The sequence below is a fragment of the Actinia tenebrosa genome, unplaced genomic scaffold (assembly GCF_029948245.1).
Source record: "Actinia tenebrosa isolate PJP-AT-01 unplaced genomic scaffold, QUT_ActTen_1.0 PGA_scaffold1__47_contigs__length_23844297, whole genome shotgun sequence".
In the NCBI taxonomy this organism is placed as follows: Eukaryota; Metazoa; Cnidaria; class Anthozoa; order Actiniaria; family Actiniidae; genus Actinia; species Actinia tenebrosa.
Genome location: NW_028292578.1, coordinates 13,383,849 through 13,406,493, shown reverse-complemented (window position 1 = coordinate 13,406,493; position 22,645 = coordinate 13,383,849). Strand labels below are relative to the sequence as shown.

Sequence of the window (22,645 nt, the reverse complement as noted above, 5' to 3'; positions counted from 1 at the left end):
TACTTTTGAACAAATGCGCACGCAAGCCAGCTCTAAGTATGGGCTCATTACGTCATTTTCCCGCGATTAATTTAAGCGAGACGTCATATATGAAAAATCTACTACTGACAGAGTCCAGTATCAAATATTGAGTAATTATTTTTACTTAATTGTCAAATATTCTATTGTTTTAGGTAAAGGGAAAATTATAGCTGCGTTTTGGAACCCAGATACGATATCTCAAAAAACTGATTACATGCGACTTAGGAATTACAAATGTTGGGTACTCAAAATTTCCTTTAACTGTTAAACCTGTCGTGTTTTCCCTCCATATCAAACATATCTAAGCATGTATTTTTAACTGACAAATACTAGAAAAAATAAAGTCTAAAAATAAAGTGCAAGAAAAATTGTAGCTATTGATATCTTACAAGGCAGAAACAATATATATACAGCCATATGCAAAAACTTTGACCCTTTCGTACAATTATGAGATATCCTCCCTGATATTTTTTCGAGTTGTCCATCAATAGAACTTTCCTATAATATACCCCATAATCTTTGATATGCTTTTGATATACTTGCAGATATATATAAAAGGGTCAAAGTTTATGCATATGGCTGTATACATATATATATATCTATGTATTTATTTATTTTTGTAGCCTAGTTTTCGATTTTCTGTATTTTGTTGACATAGAAGCGAGGCTTCATCCGGGATCTGATCGGATTTCCCGCCCGCCGACTTCAAATCGACTGGTTCTGACCGGTTTCGTTGCGGAACAATCCTACATCAAGAGATTTTACAACAAGGAAGGTTCGCAATCCTCTTCCATCTTGTCGTAGATTTTACAATCCTCGTTTTATTTACAGATCAGGATATAAATTAATATCATACCTGTCTTTTTACAACAGTTCTTTGATCTAATAATATTCTTTCGAAAGATGGCAACTGAAGATGAATCTAAGAAAGTTGTTGCGACATTCAAGGTAGGATCTGTGATTTCAGAGATTTTTCTTTAGAGACTGTCCTTGTCAAGTAGTAAAATGTGTGATTAATCGACAGCTGGTCCTTGTTGGTGATGGTGGAACCGGGAAAACAACGTTCGTAAAACGCCATTTAACAGGAGAATTCGAGAAAAAATATGTCGGTGAGTAAACTAACTTGTGCTACTAAAAAAGTCAAAAAAAACTATGCAGTATCCCTTTATAAAAATCTTTTTCCGTAGATGATAATGGTAAACTATTTCAGCGTAGTAAATGAATGCATCGTTAATAATATCAAAAATAGTTGTCAGGATCTCACATGAGGTATTTCGTCACAGCAATCATTCTGGGAATCACCACGATTGCATACCTTGATTGCTGTTTTTCGCCTTTAAATAAATATTGCTCTATCGCTCAGGATGAACTTGGGAGTTAAAGTTCATGCTATTTATAGATTATATTTTACTTAATACTAACTATCACTTACGCATTTTTCACGATATTTAGCAACTCTTGGAGTAGAAGTCCACCCCTTGGTATTTTACACTAGCAGAGGAGCAATCAGATTCAATGTATGGGATACAGCTGGACAAGAAAAGTTTGGAGGATTAAGAGATGGTTATTACATACAAGGGCAGTGTGCTATAATCATGTTTGATGTCACTTCAAGAGTCACATACAAAAATGTCCCAAATTGGCATCGTGATTTGGTGCGAGTCTGTGAAGGAATTCCCATAGTGCTTTGTGGTAATAAGGTGGATATTAAGGAAAGGAAAGTAAAGGCCAAGTCAATCACATTTCACAGAAAGAAGAATCTGCAGGTAAAAATTGCACACATCACATAATATGTAGGGCAAGTAGTGGGTCTCTGTCAATACCCCCCCCCCCCCCCCCTTGCAACTCCATCGCCAAAACATGTTTAGACAATGTTGATGAGATGGGCGCTAGAGACTTCAGCCCCAATGCAAAATGGTTTGATGCCCCAACCACCATTGAAGTTTTCTTTAAGGACCCTACAACTACCTTTAAATAAAAAGAACCTTATATTTTACAACCACCACTTCCCTTGTGGGCCTCTTCCGTCAGGTTCCCTCCACATGCACTACCACTAAATGCTATATTTACAACATGCAACTCAACTCACATGTAGCTTTTTATGGAGGGAGGAAACCGGAGATCCCTGATCAACACATCAAACAAACTCAACTCATATGATTCTGAGTTTGAGCTGGGGCTCGAACCCGGACCACAGTGGTGAGAGGCGAGCGGTAAACCACTATGCCACACTTCAAATCAGATCTTAGTGATTAGAGAGTTTTCTGGTTTCCACATGGAACTGTTTTACCCTTCTCATAGTTTTAACATATCCAAATGTTTGGTTGGAAATAACTAACCACCTTTATTTTCCTTCCAGTACTACGACATAAGTGCCAAAAGTAACTACAATTTTGAAAAACCATTCTTGTGGCTAGCAAAGAAGCTTGTTGGTGATGCTAACTTGGAAATCATCGAGATGCCAGCCCTTGAGCCCCCAGCTGTGAATATGGACCCTAATTTGGCTGCCAAATATGAGCAAGACTTACAAGAAGCTCAGAACACAGCCCTACCTGATGAAGATGATGAAGATATATAAATACAAGAACAAGTCAAGGGGTGCTAATTGGCATTTGTGTCTAAGATAAAGATCAAAGATTCTACCTATACTGCAAAAAATGTAAATGTTAAAGAACATATTGCAATATCGTACACCAAACGAACAGCCACATCTAGTCTATTGAAATGTTTATTCAGTTAAAGCTATTAATTTCCACCTTTACTGGTTTATGTGTGCCAGGAAGATCTATCAGAAACTGTGGTTACTCAAACATGTTTCAATATGACCTATTTTAGTAGGAATAGCCTGTTTATTACATTCCATTACATTATTATATTCATTTGATATGCACTGTTGGAAGATTGTATATCAAGAAGCTTAAAGCTGAAAACAAATGAAATAGTATGTGTTTATTTAATTTCTCATTGAACTATCTAGAACAAGATGTAAGGCTTTATAAGACCATTTTCTACAAAATAAAATTTTATGATGATTGAGAGTTGGTTGATAAACAAATTGTTAGGATTTAATGTAAGATTATTCTTATTGTAAGTGGTTATTAGAAACAAGGATTTTGTTACAAAAGGATTATAATATTGACCATTGGTACTAACAGCTCACATGATCCTACCACCTTAAGACAAGCAGTGATGTTAAACTGAACACCAGACATGAAATGAATGCCTTATATAAATTAGGTAGATGAAGTTTCAGCTTTCAAAATGACATGACTTAAGCTTTTACTGTCAAGCTAGTTTTCCCATATAAATCTTGTTAGTTATATTGAGGTTCTGGTTTCATTACTGGTGTTCAAATTAACACAACTGACCTGTTCATTGATTTCTTTAATGCTTGTCACTATCTCCTATTAATTTGTTTACTGTCTCTTCTTTTGGATCTTTCTTGTCTTTCCAACTCATGAATAAAGTCCTCTAAAGTTAAAGCATCTGTTTCCATCCCAGTTTTACTCTTCCTTTCCAGAAATAACGCAAGCAACTCTCTGTGACGTAATGAAATGCTTCTATTCCAGAAAGGTTCCTCTAGTCCAAGGGCTTCCCTTATCTTCCTTGCAATGAACTAAATAATAAATGTAATAAAGTCTTAAGAAGCGATTTGTTACAATCTCTTGATCTGTGAAACGGTAGTGTAAACCACATATCCATGAAATTGCACTAGAGTGGATGCACTAAAACTGTGAACATTAAATAGTACTAATTAGTACTATTTCATACAGAATCCTTTGTTTTCTATTGTTTAATTATCACTATTTAGTGCTAAAAATTAGTATGTGTTTCAAGGATTTAGTGTGAGCACTCTAAACATTTCTTTTGTTTCATTATAGAGTGCAAGTAATATACCTGTGAAATAGTTAGGATTAAATAGGGGTTAGCACTTAATTAGACAAAACAGGAATTGAGTGAGGCATGATAACTAGAGCACGGGCGTTTACTAGAGTGACAACTCAATACGCAAATGATTAGATACTGAAAATGCAAACATGTCAAATTATAGGAAGGAAAAGCATGTAAGAGTGTCTTACAAATATTTTAAAATGTGCGCTCTTGAGTAGCACGTCACTAGTTTATCAGTCACGGCTCGCCTATCTTAACTAGACTTAGGCAATCAAAGGTTAGTAACTAGCTAGCTATCTATTTCACGGGTATGTTATTTGCACTCTATATGGTTAATGTAATTAATTTTACAGCAAATAGAGTAAAGGCATTTAACCCATGAAATAAAGATCATAGTCAATATGTAATAGTCAGATACAAGAAAACAATGGAATTAAGGTTTACTGAAAGTGTATTAGTCTAATATCTATTTCACAGGTTTATTGCCTTCACTCTAGAACAGTGCTAGTATATTTCTCTAATATTGACTTAGTCAATGTGCTACCTCTGGTCATGAGGTCAGTCCTCAGTCTCACCATGCAAGCTGCAAGCGCTGCAAGCAGCATGTTGGTTTTCCCTCTGTGAGTTTGGGGATTGATTTTCCTTTCAAGTCCAATTTAATCATGGAATAAGGCTGTGGCCCATGGTTTGTAAATTTAATTTTGGTATGGATTTGTTAGTACCCCAAGCTAGACCAGGATGTATCTTGTTCCACTGAGAGCAAGGGCTGACTGTTTGAGTGATTTAATAATATGAAAATAAACCAAGTAGCAAATCGTAATATTACAGTACGCGATTTACCTTGATGTGTTCAAAGTCGTTTATTCCAATTTTTGGCAACGCTGATGCATCTATTTCAATGAGTTTTCGTCCATTAATAAGGTTATCCGCAAATGGCCTCTAACGATAGAAAGTTTGAAAAGTCCCATTAAACTTTTAAGCTCAAAAATCTTCAAGCTTACAAAACTGGTCTCAAAAAGCAAATCGTAAGAAAAACAAAAATTCCGTAGCAAACAGAAGCAGATGTTTTATCGTAACCATTGGTAACACGTTTTCCTGTCTTTTGTTTGCATTAATTCCCGCTGTGGCATTGAAAAAAACTAAAGGAAAGATAACTAAACATTTTGTATATTTTGAGAATGAAGTATCGTTTGCAGTATTAACTTTTGTTCGGTGATTAATTAGTTTGAAGTGTCTGACAAAGTGAAACTAATAATACGCTACTTCCTACTCGATATTGGTTGAATCCCAAGTACTCAATCCAATCAGCTACATCTTCTACAGTCCAATTTAAACAGCAAGGAGTTCCATCGTTTTCGAATGTAGGTTGATATCCGTGTAAATCGAACTTTGTTGGAGTTTTTCTTGAACTTCGGATCAATCCGTTCGCCATCTTGTATCGCCTTGGTAACTGGAGTTTTACCCAAAGTTCTTTGCGTTCTCGAGCCAATAAAAACATTTAGGGAGGGGTGGGGAGCTATGGATAAAATTATTGGTTTACATAGTTTTGTTGGTTCAAATGCATTGTTTTATTTGTAATAAAAATCTGGATATAAATTAATATATTGCTTCTGCAAATCATTTTTACGAATATAACTTACACTACGACACAAAGAAACGGTTTTCAAGAAACAATAATTTAATACTAGACAACATTACTTTTTTCACTCTTTATAATTGAGTATCCTTGTTGCATTTGAGCATCATAGCTTGTCTCATTCCCAATCAGGCTACACATTTTTTCAGTGGTGAGGTAGGGTACTAAAATGAGTTTTCAGTCAAAAGGTGTACTTATTTCTGTTCTTGATTAACAACCAGTGGCTTGTAGTCATGTTGGACAGCATCAGTCAACAGGTTAGCATACATGTCAAGCCTTGATGTCATCTGACATGAGAAAAACTAAATATATTAATATGAACTGGTCACTAATTATGAGAACTGAGCACCAGGCCTGAACACTGTATCCTTTCAGACCAGGTGTTTTATGCATCTTCATTATACTTGGAATGATTATGTTATGAATGGCTTATATATTACTATATGTCCCCTCCCATGACTGCAAGCAATGACCATATTAAACAGTGAAATTACTTACTGGGAATCCCCATTTATCTTTAATTTGCCGACACAAGTTTAAATCCACTTCTGTCACCAAAAGTCCATCTCTGGTTCTGGACAATCCCTGTTAAAATAAATAAATAAATGAATGAATGGATGGATAAATGAATTAATGAAGGAAGGAAGAAAGGAATATAGAAAGAAAGAATAAGATAGTTAAAGTGATACACAGTGATAGTGATAATGATAGTGGTAGTGATAGTAATAACATCAAAATAAATTAAGTTATTAATAAAAATTTTTGAAGGTGATTTAATTCACTCAGCTGCTGGAATGGTCCTAGTTGAGGATAAAGGAATCTTACAACTGGAAGCAAAATGTACAAAAGATGGCATTTTCATAGACTTACAGGAGTACGACTTCCATCAGGGGCAGCAACATAAGAAGAACCTAAAGTTGACATCAACAACAAAAATAATAAATATAAATTATTGATGAATAATACCTAGCTACTGTCCAAATCAAATATTTTCTATATTTTTAATTAAAGTAACAGTTAAGCTTACCATAAAACTCTCCAAAATCCTTGTGTGCTGCAACGAATATATGAATATCACACATTTACTTGAGTAATATTAATACTAATAAATCAATATACTAATAGAGCTTGAGAGCAATTCCCTTTATGTACACTCATACACATCATCATCATCACCATCAACATTATATATTATATACTTTTATAACCCTAATGGCAATCATAACCATCGTTTATCACCATATTGAAAGACTCAGAAAAAATTGAGTCTTGAACAGGATTTGAACCAGTGCCCTGGTGAACCAGTGCCCATTGTAAATGAATTTTTGTAAGCCAGTAACTACTGGAGTTGTAAAAGCTTTGATGTTGTAACCCAGTAGTTACTGTAATTGTAAATGAATTTTTGTAAGCCAGTAACTACTGGAGTTGTAAAAGCTTTGATGTTGTAACCCAGTAGTTACTGTGATTGTAAATGAATTTTTGTAAGCCAGTAACTACTGGTGTTGTAAAAACTTTGATGTTGTAACCCAGTAGTTACTGTGATTGTAAATGAATTTTTGTAAGCCAGTAACTACTGGTGTTGTAAAAGCTTTGATGTTGTAACCCAGTAGTTACTGTAATTGTAAATGAATTTTTGTAAGCCAGTCACTACTGGAGTTGTAAAAGCTTTGATGTTGTAACCAAGTAGTTACTGTGATTGTAAATGAATTTTTGTAAGCCAGTAACTACTGGTGTTGTAAAAACTTTGATGTTGTAACCCAGTAGTTACTGTGATTGTAAATGAATTTTTGTAAGCCAGTAACTACTGGTGTTGTAAAAACTTTGATGTTGTAACCCAGTAGTTACTGTGATTGTAAATGAATTTTTGTAAGCCAGTAATTACTGGTGTTGTAAAAGCTTTGATGTTGTAACCGAGTAGTTACTGTGATTGCAAATAAATTTTTGTAAGCCAGTAACTACTGGTGTTGTAAAAACTTTGATGTTGTAACCCAGTAGTTACTGTGATTGTAAATGAATTTTTGTAAGCCAGTAACTACTGGTGTTGTAAAAGCTTTGATGTTGTAACCGAGTAGTTACTGTGATTGTAAATGAATTTTTGTAAGCCAGTAACTACTGGTGTTGTAAAAGCTTTGATGTTGTAACCCAGTAGTTACTGTAATTGTAAATGAATTTTTGTAAGTCAGTAACTATGTTTACTCTTATCATCGCCATTATTATGATCATCATTATCATTGTTGTCATCATCACTGTCATCACCCCATCATTGTCATCACCACCCCCATCACTATCACCACCTCAAAAACTATTATCATCACCACCCCTGCCCTTCATTGTCATTATTACCTGGTTTTCCATCACCTGAGGTAAACTCATGTTCAAATGATTCCTGAAAACAAACCACAGTCCTTAAAAGATCATTTATTTTCAAATTATTAGAAGCAAGCTGTGATTATTCTTCTCCCCAGCCCCCCTCCCACCAGACTTGAATGTCCAAGGAGGGAGGTGGGGTGGGGGGAAGGTATATTCTAGTAGGTTCTTCCTAGGGCTGACAGTAAGGCTAACTAACATCAATTGCCACCCCATTTGTGGTGGAGGTAGTGGTGGAGGAATGCATTTACAACGTTAACTTACAGTTCCAACCCTGTTGATGGCCACAGTAAAGTAGGAGTTAGCAATTGCAGCATTTCTTGCTTCAATAGGCCACATTGGTTCACTGTCACAATGGAATTAATGAGATTGATTATCAAATGCATGAAATGAGGGTTTAATGTATTCCTGTCACCCGGTTGGCTCAGTTGGTTGAGTATTAGTCTGTTGCATAGGATGACCATGTTAATGACGGTGCTCCAGTTTTTGTTTGTTTGATCACATGCACAAGTCTTTTGTCAGGAAACTTTTATGTCCCTATGTGTATACACAAAAATGAGAGCAGTGTCTTCATTCATACCTCAAAGCACCAACAGTTGCTGATGGATTAAAAACAATCTCTGCTCCGTTGATACCAAACATCAACCAGTTCAGTGGATGATGCCGAGAATAGCAAATACTTATTCCTATGCGACCTTTATTGAGAAAAACAAATTCAAAACTTAGCATCAACCCAAAAAGTAAAAGAAAAAATGAATTATTCATAACAGATTAACAGGTGCAATTTGTGCTACCATGACTGCCTAATAAAATTAATGCTTTTACATGTTATATAGTCAACTAGAAAGTGGGAAAACATTGCAAGTAAAAGATCAGCACCTGCTATGTCGACTGGTCATTTGTCAACTGTGTCACAGCCGTCAACTGTGTCACAGCTGTCAATTTGGTCATTGCCATTATACAGATCTCTGATTGCATATCATATTAAAAAACATTCATTTGGGTAGCCACAGTAGAGTGCACGCACTAAATCCATGAACAATAATTAGTACTAATTAGTACTATTTCATACAGAATCCTTTGTTTCCTATTGTTTATTTATCACCATTTAGTACTAAAAGTTAGTATTTGTTTCACGGGTTTAGTGCGTGCACTCTAGCACAAGTCATATTAAATTCACATACCAAACTGTGTCTGAAACACTGGGTGTCCCATGTTCCCTTCCATGTAATATGTGGACTACAAGAAAACACTAGAGTTGATCAAATACACTTCAACCTTTTAATATACTAACCTCTATATATAATACTTATTGGACACCACTCTCATATGAATACTAGGCTCTGCCCCTTCAGTGTCTTAAATAACTAAATTAACTAATAATAATAACTTTTCTGAAGCATAAATTTTGGATTTAGATGATGGCAGTTTTTAATGAAAAGTTCACTTATTAGTATATTTTGTGGGATATATTAATTAAATAAAAGTTATCATTCTATAAGAAAGCATTGTTTTTCATATCGCTAGTTGGTGTTTACAAACACTAGATTGTGATGTTATTTGCCAACCATTATCAGAATAGCTGTTGCAAAGTTGCTTTCTTTTAAAGCTAATAATTGATCTCTGATCATCATAGTAAATACAATAGCTTTAGGCTTATGTCACAGCAACTAGCACTATAGAATGCTCTTTATCATTCATAAGAAATCAATTTCACAAAATTAGCACATCAGGGGAGAGTGGGTCGGGGGTTTATTACAGGTTTTTGGACTGGGGATCTAACCCAAGAGACCCTAGCCTGTCTGTCTGACTAAACAAGGTTAAAGGTGTCTTGATTACCTCATTGAAGTCCCCTACTCTAGGGATATGATTCTTTCTTGTTTTGCCTATGATGTCACCAGTGTTGGATATTACCACTAGAAACACACAATCATACACAAAGGAATTAGTTACCATATAAAGCCCATTTCCTACCTCTAACCTCCGGGAGTAGAGCTTTTATGGCCAGTTTTGCCCAGGAACTCTTTCCTGATTTGAAGGTTTCTCTTTTCTCTGGTTTTCAACTCAAGAAATCATTGCATCAAAGAAATAACAGAAGAGATTAGAACTCCTACCTGAAGTATTCCATAGTATCTCACGATGATCAACATCTCGTTCCAATATAGGTGAGATAATTACCATGTTATGCTGCTCGGCAAGCTGTGATATCAAAGTCACCATGGTAACAAGGAATTAGCTTGGCAAATATATGTTTAAACTAAAAAATAGAAATGACTCTTGCAACCACAGAAATTTTCTGCCTTTTACAATACTGTACCGGCATAACACATTATCACAGAAAGTAGTATTTACCTCTTGACACAACTTAACAGTTGGGCCATCAGTTGCTGATTCTGCAAACTCTGTCCATGGCAGCTTTTCTCGAGTGCAAAATGCAAATGGCATAGCTGAGAATAGTAGATAAGGATTATTACTTGGGCTTCCTGTGGAATACCTCAGGGTATTTTTTTCTATCCATCACAAATCACAAACTGGTGTCTAGTGATCATGTGCTTAAAAATGCTGCTGAGCTTATGATGATAAAGGCTCGTAGCATACATCAGTCTGGGTCTAGAAACCACATGCTTTGATATCATTCAACATAGGTCTTTTAAAACGTATTAGTATGCTAGTGATAATAAAATAAAATAATCCTATGGATGTCTTCAAAAGCAAAGAGTACTATATGAGAAGACTTCATGTTGTCTTATGGTCAAATCAAATGGCTTGTTAATGGCTCCAAGAGATATACACACACACACTTAAGGAAAGTAGAAGTACTCACTCCAACATTCTTGAAAGCACATGACATTGACTCCACACAGAGCACCTGAGTCTACAATGTCTTTAATTCTGCCATGAAGAGCTTCTCGCTAAAAGTAAATACAACCATTATTGATAATCAGACTTATGGATTATTAAGATATTTAAGTTTCCCATACATCCTAATAATGGTGTTAATAGCAAACTTGACAGATTAAATCAAGTGTCATGCAATACCTGTTTGGCTATTGGTGCATTAGTTGGTGCTACAATCTTATTTTGCACAGCTCCAATACGCACTATTCTTGGTTGACGTAGCTGTTCAGGTGCAGCCTCTATCTTATAACCAGCAAGCTCAAAATCATGGCTTTGAGCAAACTTCACAGCCTCTTCTGGTAGATTCAGTGGACTATCACATGAAATGTTGGTGTTAATCTATTAACTTTTCCAGATAATACTGTCTGCCTAGCTGATGTTCGTCTCTGATGAACTTAAATGATATTACACAAGACAAAATCATTACTGGTAAACGGTATTGTACTTATTGATAACAAAAGAAGGGTCATTCTTATTATGGGCTGGGCCAGGGGCTGGGTAGTGGGGAGGGCCAGGGGATTGGTGGGGAGGAAGGTTCTTAGTACAACACTGAAGGGTCTCTTTTTTATTCAAATTTATATTATACATTTTTTTATGAGGATACTGCGTCTGAAGGCAAAAACACAACCACGATTCCATAAAGAAGAATATATTACTAAAAGCAATATGCAAGAAAGTAATTTAAACTTACTTTAAACTTAACTTTACAGCTAATTAAATTGAGCTTTTACATCATAAAAGTAACCGAGTATATTTGCACAACGGACAATATTAATTAGTATGCTTGTTTAACCCTTCATCAAGTATGCTTGTTTAACTTTTCATCAGGTAAGCTAGCCACCATGTGTTGTGTGGACAACTTAATACCACTCATCTACTCTGCATAAAATCACACACTCCACTTAAAACCGTTCTATGATCACAAAAACATACTATAGAATCTCACCTAGCAGGTTTCCCGTATAGTATTCGCTTGACTTCCTGTAATTCCTCTGGAGGAATGTGCTTTTCAAGGCAGTTTTCCAAGCTTACGATTCGAGCCGCCATCATTACTTGAGTAAAGGGGAGAGGAGAGAGACTGGAAAAAATTATATTCAAACAAGGGAGGGGTGGGGGAATTAAATATTTACTCAAAACTTGTATCAAGACGGGAAAAAAACATAAGAAAAAAATTCAGAAAATGTAGAAAATTCTCTAATATTTAACTGTATAATTTTTGATAAAAAAATAGAATTATATTAATATTGGAAGGAAATATATAAAAATAATATAACGTACCTAGTCCCCACCCCCACAGGGTTTATGTCTCACCCCATGCATCATACGATGAGTTAAAAGTTGATTACCCAGCTGATTACTTTGTTTTCTGACTTTATTACTTTGTTTTAACCTCACTTTACCAATTTAGAGAGTTAAGAGGGTGATCTATATTAAAAATTTAAAGCAGGACTTTACTCAGGGCATCGTGTGACGTGGCGCAAAAATTGCAAAATTCCCTTGACCACTGGAGCGTTGCTAAGAAAGAAAGAACAAGAAAAGACAGTTCGGTTTGACAGGATGAGTTGTATTTTCTGCTGATCTGGCGAGAATAACCCTTAAACCAAACAGGAACGACAGTCAAAGGAGTTTAAATACTGATGATGGCGTCTGTCAGAGAAGATACTCCCAGGCTGATGTGGAGGCCTAGAAAGGAAAACCCTACGAACATGGATGCATTTCGTAATCAAGTCAACCAACATTATGACTTGAATCTTGGTGAGTTTTAAAGCTCGAAACAGCTGTTTGCAAAATAGTACAATTATAACAGTATATTTTCTACATTCATCAATTTGTTCGTTATTTTTATTTTATTTTTGGTTTGTTTGTGAAAAGTTTATTTTTTTCTAGAAGTGGTCGTGTCTCAGAAATGATGTAATGATTTCTAGAGACCTGCTTCAAGTTTTACGCTTTCTAAGCATATTTCATTTGTTGCTATAAAAATACCCATGGAAAGATAAGCTCACCAATAACTCTATTTAACATTTTTTATGCTTGTCTATCATTTTTTGCAAAACTTTAGAGATAAATGAATTCAAACGAAAAAATAAATGTATATCTAGCTTCTTGCAGGACACTCCCCCATACACACCTCCCATCTTACCTATTATTCATAAAACACATATACACTTGTAAATATTATGATTATTTTTTATCTTAACCACTTATTTCTCTAAGAGCTTATTATAACGATCTTATCCATTTACTTAGCTATATATATAAATATTGAATTATGGACGAATATATTTTTAAAAAGTTAATATTTACCAATGATTTCAAAATTGTATATAAGTTATATAAAGCTTACTGTTTACAAATTATATATGCTATTTATTTTTTACTAGTTAGTTGCTTTTTCTTCATTTACTAATTTAAACATTTGTATCATATCAAATTTTTTAGGAACATACTATGAACTATGGGAGTGGAGTATAAAAAATCATTCAAGTTTCTGGGAAAGCTTTTGGAATTTTTCTAATATTATTCATTCACAGACTTACCAAGAGGTATTTATCATCTTCTGATGTTTTTCTAAGCTAGCTTGCTCCCAAGTGCTTGTGCCCTTGGTTTATGACTTCACTATGAAAAAAAAAATTTAAAATCATTTTAATAGTGCGATCTCAAAACCTAACTTACTGAAGTTTATCATATGCGATTGCCATCTTTCTATGCAAAGCAACATCCTTAATAGGCCTGTCATATTAACAGGACTTCAGAAAAGGAGGGTTGGTATTTGCCATTCTCATCATAATTTCTGACTTTAGTGTCTGAGTTATTCAATGTTGAATGAGGGAGAGAGGGGGGGGGGGGGGGGTGTTGGGGGAGGGGATTCACACCTTTGAACCAGTCCCCAGTAGGGACTTACAGTTTAAGGTTCAACAATTACTTCAATTACTTGCAGTAATAATGATGATAATTTTAGGTTGTGGATACGAAACCAATGGAAGACATCCCTGAATGGTTTTCTGGAGCAAGGCTAAACTATGCTGAGAATCTACTGCAGTTTGATGGAGATAGGGTTGCCCTATATACTGCAGGTATATGCATGCTCTGACTGTAATCTGTTGATTACGAACCTGTTGCAACTTTTTGAATTAATTCCCATACTGGGGGTCAAACTTAGTGCATGAAAAAGGATTTCAATTCTCCAATTCTTTTGTTTGACCAAGTGCAAGGGTTGTGAATAGATCCTACATGAAAGCAAATCCTTTAATTTGGCACAGGTGAGGGCCAGCAAGTTAACACAATGACATTCAGTGAACTGAAACAAAAAGTTGCTGTGTTGGCTTCAGCACTGAGGAACCTTGGCATCAAGAAAGGAGATAGAGTTGTAGGTAAGTAGAATGTGATTGGGATACCTGTGGATGATCGATTGCTTGTGCAACTAGCTCTACTTATTTCTTAAAAATAAGGGTGATGCATCACTGCATTAGACTTGAGATTGACATTAAATTGTGTTGTTAGATAATGCTTTCAGTCACACTGTGAGAGGCAGTGCATAAGCACATCACACATCACCAGTTTTTGCATTCTCAGTTTCAAATGAACAGATGTTAATTTCTCTCATTTTATGGACACTACCTTAATTCTGCTGTTTAAAGTACATTTGTCCCATGTTTTTTAGGCTACATCCCTAACTGTACTTTGGCTATTGAAGCAATGCTTGCTACTGCCAGTATAGGTGCTATATGGAGCTCTACATCTCCTGACTTTGGTGTCACTGTAAGTCAAGTAACAATTAATGATCTGGTTTTAATAATCCAGTTTCAAATTCTCTGTTGCATTGTGCATAGTATATTATAAAATACTGTTATAAATCTTGCATTCTGATTGTCATTCCTATAAGAAATAAAAAACTTGCTTGCTGTGATGTGTGCAGTTATAAAGTCACTTGGGGATTGGAAGAACACTCAAGAAGTGTTGAGAAGCACAATGCTACGGTGTCGTACTTCTCCTAACACTTCTCTTGTTTTTTGCCAACCCCCTCGTGCTTTATTTCTTTTCCTATTTTTCATTAATGTCTTCCAGTGAAGGTTCTGGAAAATTCAAACTGTTTTTCATTGTTGAAGTGGTGTATTCTTTACTTTATGTTGGTACTTACTTGTGAATATCTCAATCAATTATTGAGGCTTACTTTGTCAGAGTAAATAAGTTGGTAATGTTCAAGGAACATAGCAATATTTCATAAATTGAAAAAAAAAATGCCTATAATAGCCTCAGTAGTGCACGAGTCAAATAAGAAGATAATATATGTTTAATCTATTTTCTGTTTCTAGGGAGTGCTGGAACGCTTTACACAGATCAAACCCAAGATAATTTTTTCAGTTAATGCTGTAAGATACAACAGCAAAATCCACAATCACTTAGAAAAACTAGCTAAAGTTGTACAAGGTAATACATGATCAATATATGTGACATGAACATCTGCACTTCCCAACACCTGGGTTTTTAACTTAGTATTTAAGACATTCTCTCTGTAATCCCTTAGAAATCCCAGTCGTCATCTCTCCCCTGTCCCCTGTCCTATGCTGTGAAGGAAGATTCATATTTGTTGCATTATCATGGTAGCCACCACTTCAAAATTTGTCCAGTTGGAAAAACTCCAACTTCATCCCCTTGTCCCATGTCCCCCATCCTATTGTCAGCTGCTCAACAGGAATCAAAACAAACAATGAGAGAAAACTTAGTGCTCCGAAGCGAGGACTGTTTGCAATTGACAACAGGCCGATCACAATGGTGGCCTATTATGTCCTATTATGTAGTATCTTTTGCGTATACACAGTTAAAGGTAAAGCATATGGTTTGGATGTTGGATTATTTCAGGTCTTCCTCAACTAGAAAAAGTCATCATTTTCCCATTTGTTGATGCTGATGATGAGATTGAGATATCTCACATTCCAAACAGGTAAACAGATTATAAAACAGCTGTCACCTCAAGGACAGCAGAGCATCGTTTAGAGTGAGGGGGCGGCTAATCGTGGGAGTCCAGGCAAATGCCTTCACCCTCCCCTGAAAAATTTGAATTATTGGCGCTCTTGGAAATTACAACAAATTTATTGCATTAAATTAAAGTCAGGTCAAAGCTTCAGGCAACGTTTTTGGCCAAAAATGTGGGGAGGCTTATCACCATGGAGCCCCACCCCCACCTTTGCACTTACTGCAGCTTTTTATTTACAAATGCCATTTTCGTTGATCTAAGCAAGTGATATTTCTTTGTTTTGTTATCAACCAACATGACAGTCAAATATTTGCAAATCATGTATTCCAATATTAATGTATTAATAATATTTTCTTTCTTTTTCTTTCTTTCTTTCTCAGTATATTTCTTTCAGAGTTTGCAAAATTTGCAGATGACTCACCTAAACTAGAGTTTGAACAGGTTCCCTTCAACCATCCTCTGTTTATTATGTACTCATCTGGTACGACTGGTCCACCTAAGTGTATGGTTCATTCAGTAGGGGTAAGTACAAAATTACTCCACTCCCCCTCTCCCCATCTAATATAATATTACTAGCATCAAGAAACCTTAATGAATAGAAATAATAAATACTTGCTGTAAGGTTAGAGATGAAGCCGTTTATTAAGACTTTTTATGTCTTGTTTGTTTAGGGAACATTGATTCAGCACTTGAAGGAGCACATTCTCCATGGTAACATGACTAAAGATGACATCATCCTCTACTACACCACAGGTAAGGCATCTATATAGTTTCATTAGACATAAGCTTTTTCTTGTTGTGTAATGTTTTCTTTCCTTTCTTTCCCTTTCTTTCACTTCCTCTGCCATTTGCTGTCTTTATATTATATTTCATCATGTCTCTTCAGACTGGATGGATGATGTGGAACTGGTTAGTGTCATCACTCGCTGTAGGTGCTTCTCTTGTCCTCTTTGATGGTTCACCATTCATTCCTCATCCAAATGTCCTATGGGATCTGGTAGACCAGGTTGGGTAAGTGATACTCATTGAAAGAGATTGGACAAAAAAACGCACATATTATCTTCTTGTTAGTTCAATCATGAGTGAATTTCTTAGTCTTTCATGGAATAATATGTTGCTCATATACCAGGCTTTGTATGACTGAAAAAGTTACTCAGTTCTGGACATATCATGCCGTGACCGTGACGTTGTCGTGACCAAGCATTCTGATTGTATTGCCAATGCTCTTCGGACCTTGTGATTGGTTTAATGGATGTGGTCAATTCCATCCCATGAAGTTTCACAGTCACAATATCACCTTTCGATAGCGTTATGGCAGCGCGCGCTGTACAAGTTGCTGCAACTTTTCACCAATCAGCCTGCAGATTTTATTACGTTAAAAAATGAAGTTATCGAGAAAAAAGTCCTCGAAATGTCTGCTCAATTACAGGCAAATGAGAATAAGATAATTAAATGGTGTGATTTGTCTTTCTTCAGTATAACGATACTAGGGACAGGAGCCAAGTGGCTACAGGCTATTGAAGCTAAGGGTGTACGTCCAAGTAAGTCCGTCCAACAACCACACTTTAATACGTATAACATCACCTGCCGTCAGATCTCATTCGTAAATGTGTCCAAACCAATTGTTATCTTACGGGGGAAGGGATGGGGTTACTTCTGGAAGTCAAATCGTGCACAAATGGATGTAATGTCTGTTTGCATGTACAGACACCGAGTATCGAGCTGTTCAACAAGTCTATAGAGGAAGAAGGGCAATTTTCCAGTACCCACCAAATTACTTAATGCAGTCAGTTCCCTATTGTGGACCATCGATTTGACCTTGCTTCTATAAACATCTAAGAACGAGCAACGCTTCGACAGTATTAATATTTGAATTGTTTTCAGAGGAAACACATGATCTCTCTACCCTACACACCATATTATCAACTGGTTCACCGCTCAAACCCACAAGCTATGACTATGTTTATGGGCACATCAAGGAAGATGTACTATTAGGGTCGATATCAGGTCAGCAATTGTTTGTCTTCCATGGGGGATGGGGGGGGGGGGGGTTGTGGATGGGAGGGGGGGGGATGGGGTCGGGGGACTAAGGGGACGTAGGATGGGGAAAGGGGGATTGATTGTACAGAGACTTGTAACAAGAAAGTGATCAACATGCATGCTGCTTAGCTCGGCAACTCATTAGACTTGCAACTGAAATATATCAAAGTTTCAAACTCTACGCATTTCAAGTGCACCTGTCATGAGAGCGCGCATTCTACTAAGCATTGATTTCATGATAGGTTATTACATAATACAGTCAATCCCATTGACTCCACACCTTTGTTAAGTCATTCCTCTCAGGATTTATCAGCCTTACTACACAGCACTAGTCGAGGTATCTTTCTTTGTCATGTTCAGGGGGTACGGATATCATATCATGTTTTGCTGGACAAAACTGCACATTACCAGTATACCGAGGAGAGATCCAGGCTAGGAATCTGGGCATGGCCGTGGAGAGTTGGAACGACAAAGGTACTAGATTGTAAACCCATTATATACCATGCAAGACTAACTCCCAAGCCTTTAGTAGACTCAGTTATAGAAATTGTAACTTAGTGTAAAATTACTTCGTTCTAATTGGCTGATGGGCGGTCCAGCACTTTTTGATTGGATGGTTACTATTTCCGTTCCGTGTACTTTGGGTCGTGATTTTTTTATTCTAATACTAATAATACTAATGAATGTGTCGTAGGTGAAGCAGTCATGGATCAAAGTGGTGATCTTGTCTGCACTAAACCCTTTCCCTGCATGCCAACAAGCTTCTGGAATGATCCCAATGGACTCAAATACAAGAAAGCCTATTTTACCAAGTTCTCAGGTTAGCAGATTTCAATTTTTAGTGCGTCTGCCAATTAACAAATCATCGTCAGATTCACGGTCAACGTCGAGCTTGATTTACTCAAGTTAAAATAGACCTTGGGTAAGGGAGGGTTAGACGGGTAATGGAGAAATCTTTCACCACTGAAGAACTATTACTAATGGCCTTGTCATCCCAGTCTATTCACTGTAATCTAATTTCCAATATGTCTTACTTTAAATGATCTAAGAGGGCTCTTAATAAGCTGGAATATCGTGCATCATTGGTGCTGAAACGAACCAATGTAGTTTTTGTTTCCGTCCACGAGAAATACTGAGCAACAGAAAACCCTGTTGCAGTACGTGTTACATACGATATGCCTCGAGAAATATTAACGTTATATTACACTGGCCTTTCTCTCTTAGGACCACAAGGTCCTTCTTAATTTAACATCACACTGAAAAGGTTATTAGTTACGTCCAGCATAGACAGGAACATTGTTGATTGAAATAAACAGCCTTCCCTTCTACGCATTGTAATGTCATTATATCTACCAATGCAAAACACCAGGCTAAAAATATCTTGTTTTAGTGATGTTGAATATATATACATGATGATACACGATGATGATACATGATGATGGTACATGATGATAATACATGATGATGATGCGTGATGATACATGATGATGATACATGATGATGGTACATGATGATAATACATGATGATGATGCGTGATGATACATGGTGATGATACATGATGATGGTACATGACGATGATGATACATGATGATGATACATGATGATGATACATGATGATGATGATACATGATGATGATACATGACGATGATGCGTGACGATGATACATGACGATGATACATGATGATGATACATGATGATAATACATGACGATGATGCGTGATGATGATACATGATGATGATACATGATGATGATCGGCATGATGATGATCGGCATGATGATGATACATGATGATGATACATGATGATGATGATACATGATGATGATACATGATGATGATACATGATGATGATGATACATGATGATGATACATGATGATGATGATACATGATGATGATACATGATGATGATGATACATGATGATGATACATGATGATGATACATGATGATGATACATGATGATGATACATGATGATGATACATGATGATGATACATGATGATGATGATACATGATGATGATACATGATGATGATACATGATGATGATGATACATGATGATGATACATGATGATGATACATGATGATGATACATGATGATGATACATGGTGATGTTACATGGTGATGATACATGAGGATAATACATGACGATGATGCGTGATGGTGATACATGATGATGGTACATGATGATAATACATGACGATGATGCGTGATGATATATGATGATGATACATGATGATGATACATGAGGATGATATGATACATGATGATGATGATGCATGATGATGGTACATGCATGATGATAATATGCTACATGATGATTTGATGACAGTAACACTGATACTCATGTCTCGTTAGGTATCTGGTCACATAGGGATTATTGTTCCATTAATTCTAAGACTGGTGGAATTTTAATGCTTGGAAGAAGGTACTTAATTGATTCATTTCATCTAGGGTATATTATTGGACGAAAGAGATCCTGCCCGTCATATCCTTTTGAGGGGGAGGGGAGGGGGGTTAATAAAGGTTTCGGTGGACAAATGATCACTAGTGCAAAAACCAGTTGTCTTCCCCGAGGATGTTCACTTAGCGTTTATTCCATTCTTACAGCGACGGTACACTTAATCCAAACGGTGTGCGTTTTGGTAGCGCGGAAATCTATAACATAGGTATGTATCGTTATATTAAAGGATAAAGCTCTTAACTGTTTTGTCTCTCGACATGGCTTCCATTGTATCAGATACTAGGAGTTAAATAAATCAATATGTTGTTTTGTTGTCAGTGGAACGATTCGATGAAGTAGAGGACAGTCTATGTGTTGGTCAGCAGACTCCCGATGGCGAGAGGGTGGTTCTTTTTCTTAAACTGGTCAGGGGTGTAAGGTAAGATCTACGCCTTGTTGTTGTGTTGATCGATATAAAACTTACGCTGACACTATAGAACAACGTTTGAGCATGCGTGTAATTTTAGGACATCGTCCAAGAATTTTCGAAGAAGAAAAAAAGAAAAGAAATCTGAAAAAAAGAAAGAAAGAAAGAAAATGGGCGTAAACTCATTTGCGATTTTTGAAAAGAGAGTCCTGTTATTCTGACTGCGCATGCTCGACGAAAGTCCATATCGTCATTCTCGTATGTAAATTAAAAGTGACTCTTATTCTGTACCAGGTTATCAGACGAGCTAGTTCTCAGGATCAAGACATTGATACGCGGCCAACTGTCTGCCCGTCACGTGCCAGCGGTCATCTTAGAAACCAAAGAAATCCCATACACCACCAGTGGGAAGAAAGTAGAGGTTGCGGTCAAGAAAATCATATCTGGAGAAACGGTTAATAACAGAGGTGCCTTGGCTAACCCCAATTCACTCGACCTGTACTCAAATATAACGGAATTGAAAGTATGATTTGAACGGTTTTAAATATACAGATGATGAATTAATAAGGAATGCGAGATATGCATGTTTCGCCATTTTGGAACACAATGTTTTGCCCCATACTAGTCATAATAACGTGGGTATAACGTAGAATTAATCTTATGCTTTGAATTGAACTTCAAAAAGAAAGATAAAAGGGTATAAAAACTGCGCAACAAAAACAATAATACTTTTGATGTTAATATTTGCTATTAATATATAATATATATTTTTCAAACCCAGTCACAATGCGAATGCTATTCCTACGTAACGCTGATTTTGTAATACTATCACATGACTAAAATGCGTTTAACTTTTATGGTAATGAGGGGATTCTGGTTTTTACTCAGGGAGGGGTAGGTTCATTTATTTATTTTTTTGGTATATATATGGCTTGAAAATGAAAAGGTGAAATAATGAATTAAAAAAGCTTTTATAAAGTATTCCTCCTTCGTGACAAGGTTATTTCAAATGGTATCGTAATTCATGGGATGTAATAGTTCGTCATGTAGCATCTAGATGGTTGTACGATGTCATTAGATTATGACGTCATACTCACGGACAACAATGCATTGCGCTCCTACATTTCAAAATTTTTAAAAATTTTAACTGTAGCATCATTTTTGGAATCGTTTTACACGAAATTAAATTTTCTGAATAATTGCTTTAAAACGCTTTAAAACTTAATTTTTGATAAGCACTCGTATAAGGTATCCTTATGACGCAGCACCTTGTTTGAAAGCCAGAATACGCAAGAACGTGACGTGGAAAACGTGAAACATCATCGCCAGTCTAATCCTTGTAGAAACGGTCAGCTCAACTTTCCCAAGGGAACATCAAGATAAGCCGCTTTTAATCTTAATTGCAGAAGGCACTCATTCCAGCTGCAGGTCAAACCAGGGAGTTATCAAGTCTAATTTTAAGTTTGTAAGAATTCGATTTCAAGTTAATCTAAGAAAGACAAATAACCTAGTGAAATGTAATGCGTTAATAGCATGATGTTGACGAGTAATAGTAGCCAAGAGGTAGAGAACATGTCCATTTACACGTTGACTCTAAAACACAATAGAAGGACCTTTGAATGAACTGACTGATTCGTTTGTTAATGGCTTTCCGTAACCCTCATAGTGGTTCATTCCTTATGATAGTCTTTTGCTAGCCTCCATGAGTTCTTTTTCACTTATACTGCAGCGACACTTAGGTTCTTTGGAAGTGGCCTTCATTTGTGGTAGGATGAGGAGGAGTGTTGTTGCAAAACCAGGAGCTCTTTTCAGCCAAATTCCCACGGTCTTGGCGCAAGGTGTGTTTAGAAGTCTGGGATGATTATTATCTCAATGTACAAGATAAAGCAGGATATCATGGAATTTAGTTATCGCTTATGGTAGTTTTTTTAATCTAAAATACCGGTAC

The 22,645-nt window shown here is 36.2% G+C and overlaps 4 protein-coding genes across 5 annotated transcripts in view; 2 read left to right on the top strand and 2 right to left on the bottom strand.

Annotated features, from left to right (window-relative positions):
• The first annotated feature begins 717 nt into the window (after positions 1–717).
• Positions 718–3,055, top strand: LOC116289667 (GTP-binding nuclear protein Ran). Its single transcript, XM_031696616.2, has 5 exons — positions 718–796; positions 895–969; positions 1,046–1,130; positions 1,474–1,787; positions 2,381–3,055. The coding sequence occupies exons 2-5, from the start codon at positions 925–927 to the stop codon at positions 2,597–2,599; spliced, it is 663 nt and encodes a 220-aa protein (XP_031552476.1). The 5' UTR covers positions 718–796; positions 895–924; the 3' UTR covers positions 2,600–3,055.
• On the bottom strand, positions 2,734–5,468 carry LOC116289668 (sterile alpha motif domain-containing protein 15-like). The gene is made up of 3 exons (XM_031696617.2): positions 5,183–5,468; positions 4,753–4,851; positions 2,734–3,637 (listed from the first exon to the last, which is right to left on the bottom strand). The coding sequence occupies exons 1-3, from the start codon at positions 5,408–5,410 to the stop codon at positions 3,419–3,421; spliced, it is 546 nt and encodes a 181-aa protein (XP_031552477.2). The 5' UTR covers positions 5,411–5,468; the 3' UTR covers positions 2,734–3,418.
• Positions 5,469–5,572: 104 nt separating this feature from the next.
• LOC116289666 (beta-ureidopropionase) overlaps positions 5,573–22,645 on the bottom strand; it is a 29,873-nt gene continuing 12,800 nt past the window's right edge. The window contains exons 3-17 of one of the 2 annotated variants that reach the window (XM_031696615.1): positions 13,351–13,429; positions 11,760–11,891; positions 10,955–11,126; positions 10,740–10,827; positions 10,268–10,362; positions 10,030–10,114; positions 9,755–9,831; positions 9,100–9,154; positions 8,496–8,610; positions 8,180–8,261; positions 7,892–7,934; positions 6,576–6,602; positions 6,419–6,459; positions 6,047–6,133; positions 5,573–5,835 (exon numbers count right to left, since the gene is read on the bottom strand). In XM_031696615.1, the coding sequence (XP_031552475.1) occupies positions 5,743–5,835; positions 6,047–6,133; positions 6,419–6,459; positions 6,576–6,602; positions 7,892–7,934; positions 8,180–8,261; positions 8,496–8,610; positions 9,100–9,154; positions 9,755–9,831; positions 10,030–10,114; positions 10,268–10,362; positions 10,740–10,827; positions 10,955–11,126; positions 11,760–11,891; positions 13,351–13,367 (1,209 nt within the window). In that variant the 5' untranslated portion in view covers positions 13,368–13,429 and the 3' untranslated portion in view covers positions 5,573–5,742. The remainder of the gene's footprint in view (positions 5,836–6,046; positions 6,134–6,418; positions 6,460–6,575; positions 6,603–7,891; positions 7,935–8,179; positions 8,262–8,495; positions 8,611–9,099; positions 9,155–9,754; positions 9,832–10,029; positions 10,115–10,267; positions 10,363–10,739; positions 10,828–10,954; positions 11,127–11,759; positions 11,892–13,350; positions 13,430–22,645) is intronic. The other variant, XM_089033333.1, reaches the window with a different exon arrangement.
• On the top strand, positions 12,144–21,678 carry LOC116289664 (acetoacetyl-CoA synthetase). The gene is made up of 18 exons (XM_089033331.1): positions 12,144–12,568; positions 13,253–13,356; positions 13,773–13,887; positions 14,074–14,184; positions 14,475–14,572; positions 15,127–15,241; positions 15,674–15,755; positions 16,169–16,310; positions 16,460–16,539; positions 16,674–16,799; positions 17,265–17,329; positions 17,673–17,795; positions 18,189–18,302; positions 18,523–18,648; positions 20,186–20,255; positions 20,438–20,496; positions 20,610–20,709; positions 20,992–21,678. Exons 1-18 carry the CDS (start codon positions 12,451–12,453, stop codon positions 21,224–21,226), a joined length of 1,983 nt encoding a protein of 660 aa, XP_088889457.1. The 5' UTR covers positions 12,144–12,450; the 3' UTR covers positions 21,227–21,678.

Excerpts from the sequence above, each read along its gene's own strand:
- LOC116289667 (XM_031696616.2), top strand. The coding sequence starts at position 925 with ATGGCAACTGAAGATGAATCTAAGAAAGTTGTTGCGACATTCAAG. Across the intron at positions 970-1,045 it reads AAGTTGTTGCGACATTCAAG|CTGGTCCTTGTTGGTGATGG; the intron begins GTAGGATCTGTG and ends ATTAATCGACAG. Across the intron at positions 1,788-2,380 it reads ACAGAAAGAAGAATCTGCAG|TACTACGACATAAGTGCCAA; the intron begins GTAAAAATTGCA and ends TTTTCCTTCCAG.
- LOC116289668 (XM_031696617.2), bottom strand. The coding sequence starts at position 5,410 with ATGTTTTTATTGGCTCGAGAACGCAAAGAACTTTGGGTAAAACTCCAG. Across the intron at positions 4,852-5,182 it reads TGGGATTCAACCAATATCGA|AGGCCATTTGCGGATAACCT; the intron begins GTAGGAAGTAGC and ends TTCTATCGTTAG. Across the intron at positions 3,638-4,752 it reads ACGACTTTGAACACATCAAG|TTCATTGCAAGGAAGATAAG; the intron begins GTAAATCGCGTA and ends TTTATTATTTAG.
- LOC116289664 (XM_089033331.1), top strand. The coding sequence starts at position 12,451 with ATGATGGCGTCTGTCAGAGAAGATACTCCCAGGCTGATGTGGAGGCCT. Across the intron at positions 12,569-13,252 it reads ACATTATGACTTGAATCTTG|GAACATACTATGAACTATGG; the intron begins GTGAGTTTTAAA and ends CAAATTTTTTAG. Across the intron at positions 17,796-18,188 it reads ACTATTAGGGTCGATATCAG|GGGGTACGGATATCATATCA; the intron begins GTCAGCAATTGT and ends TGTCATGTTCAG.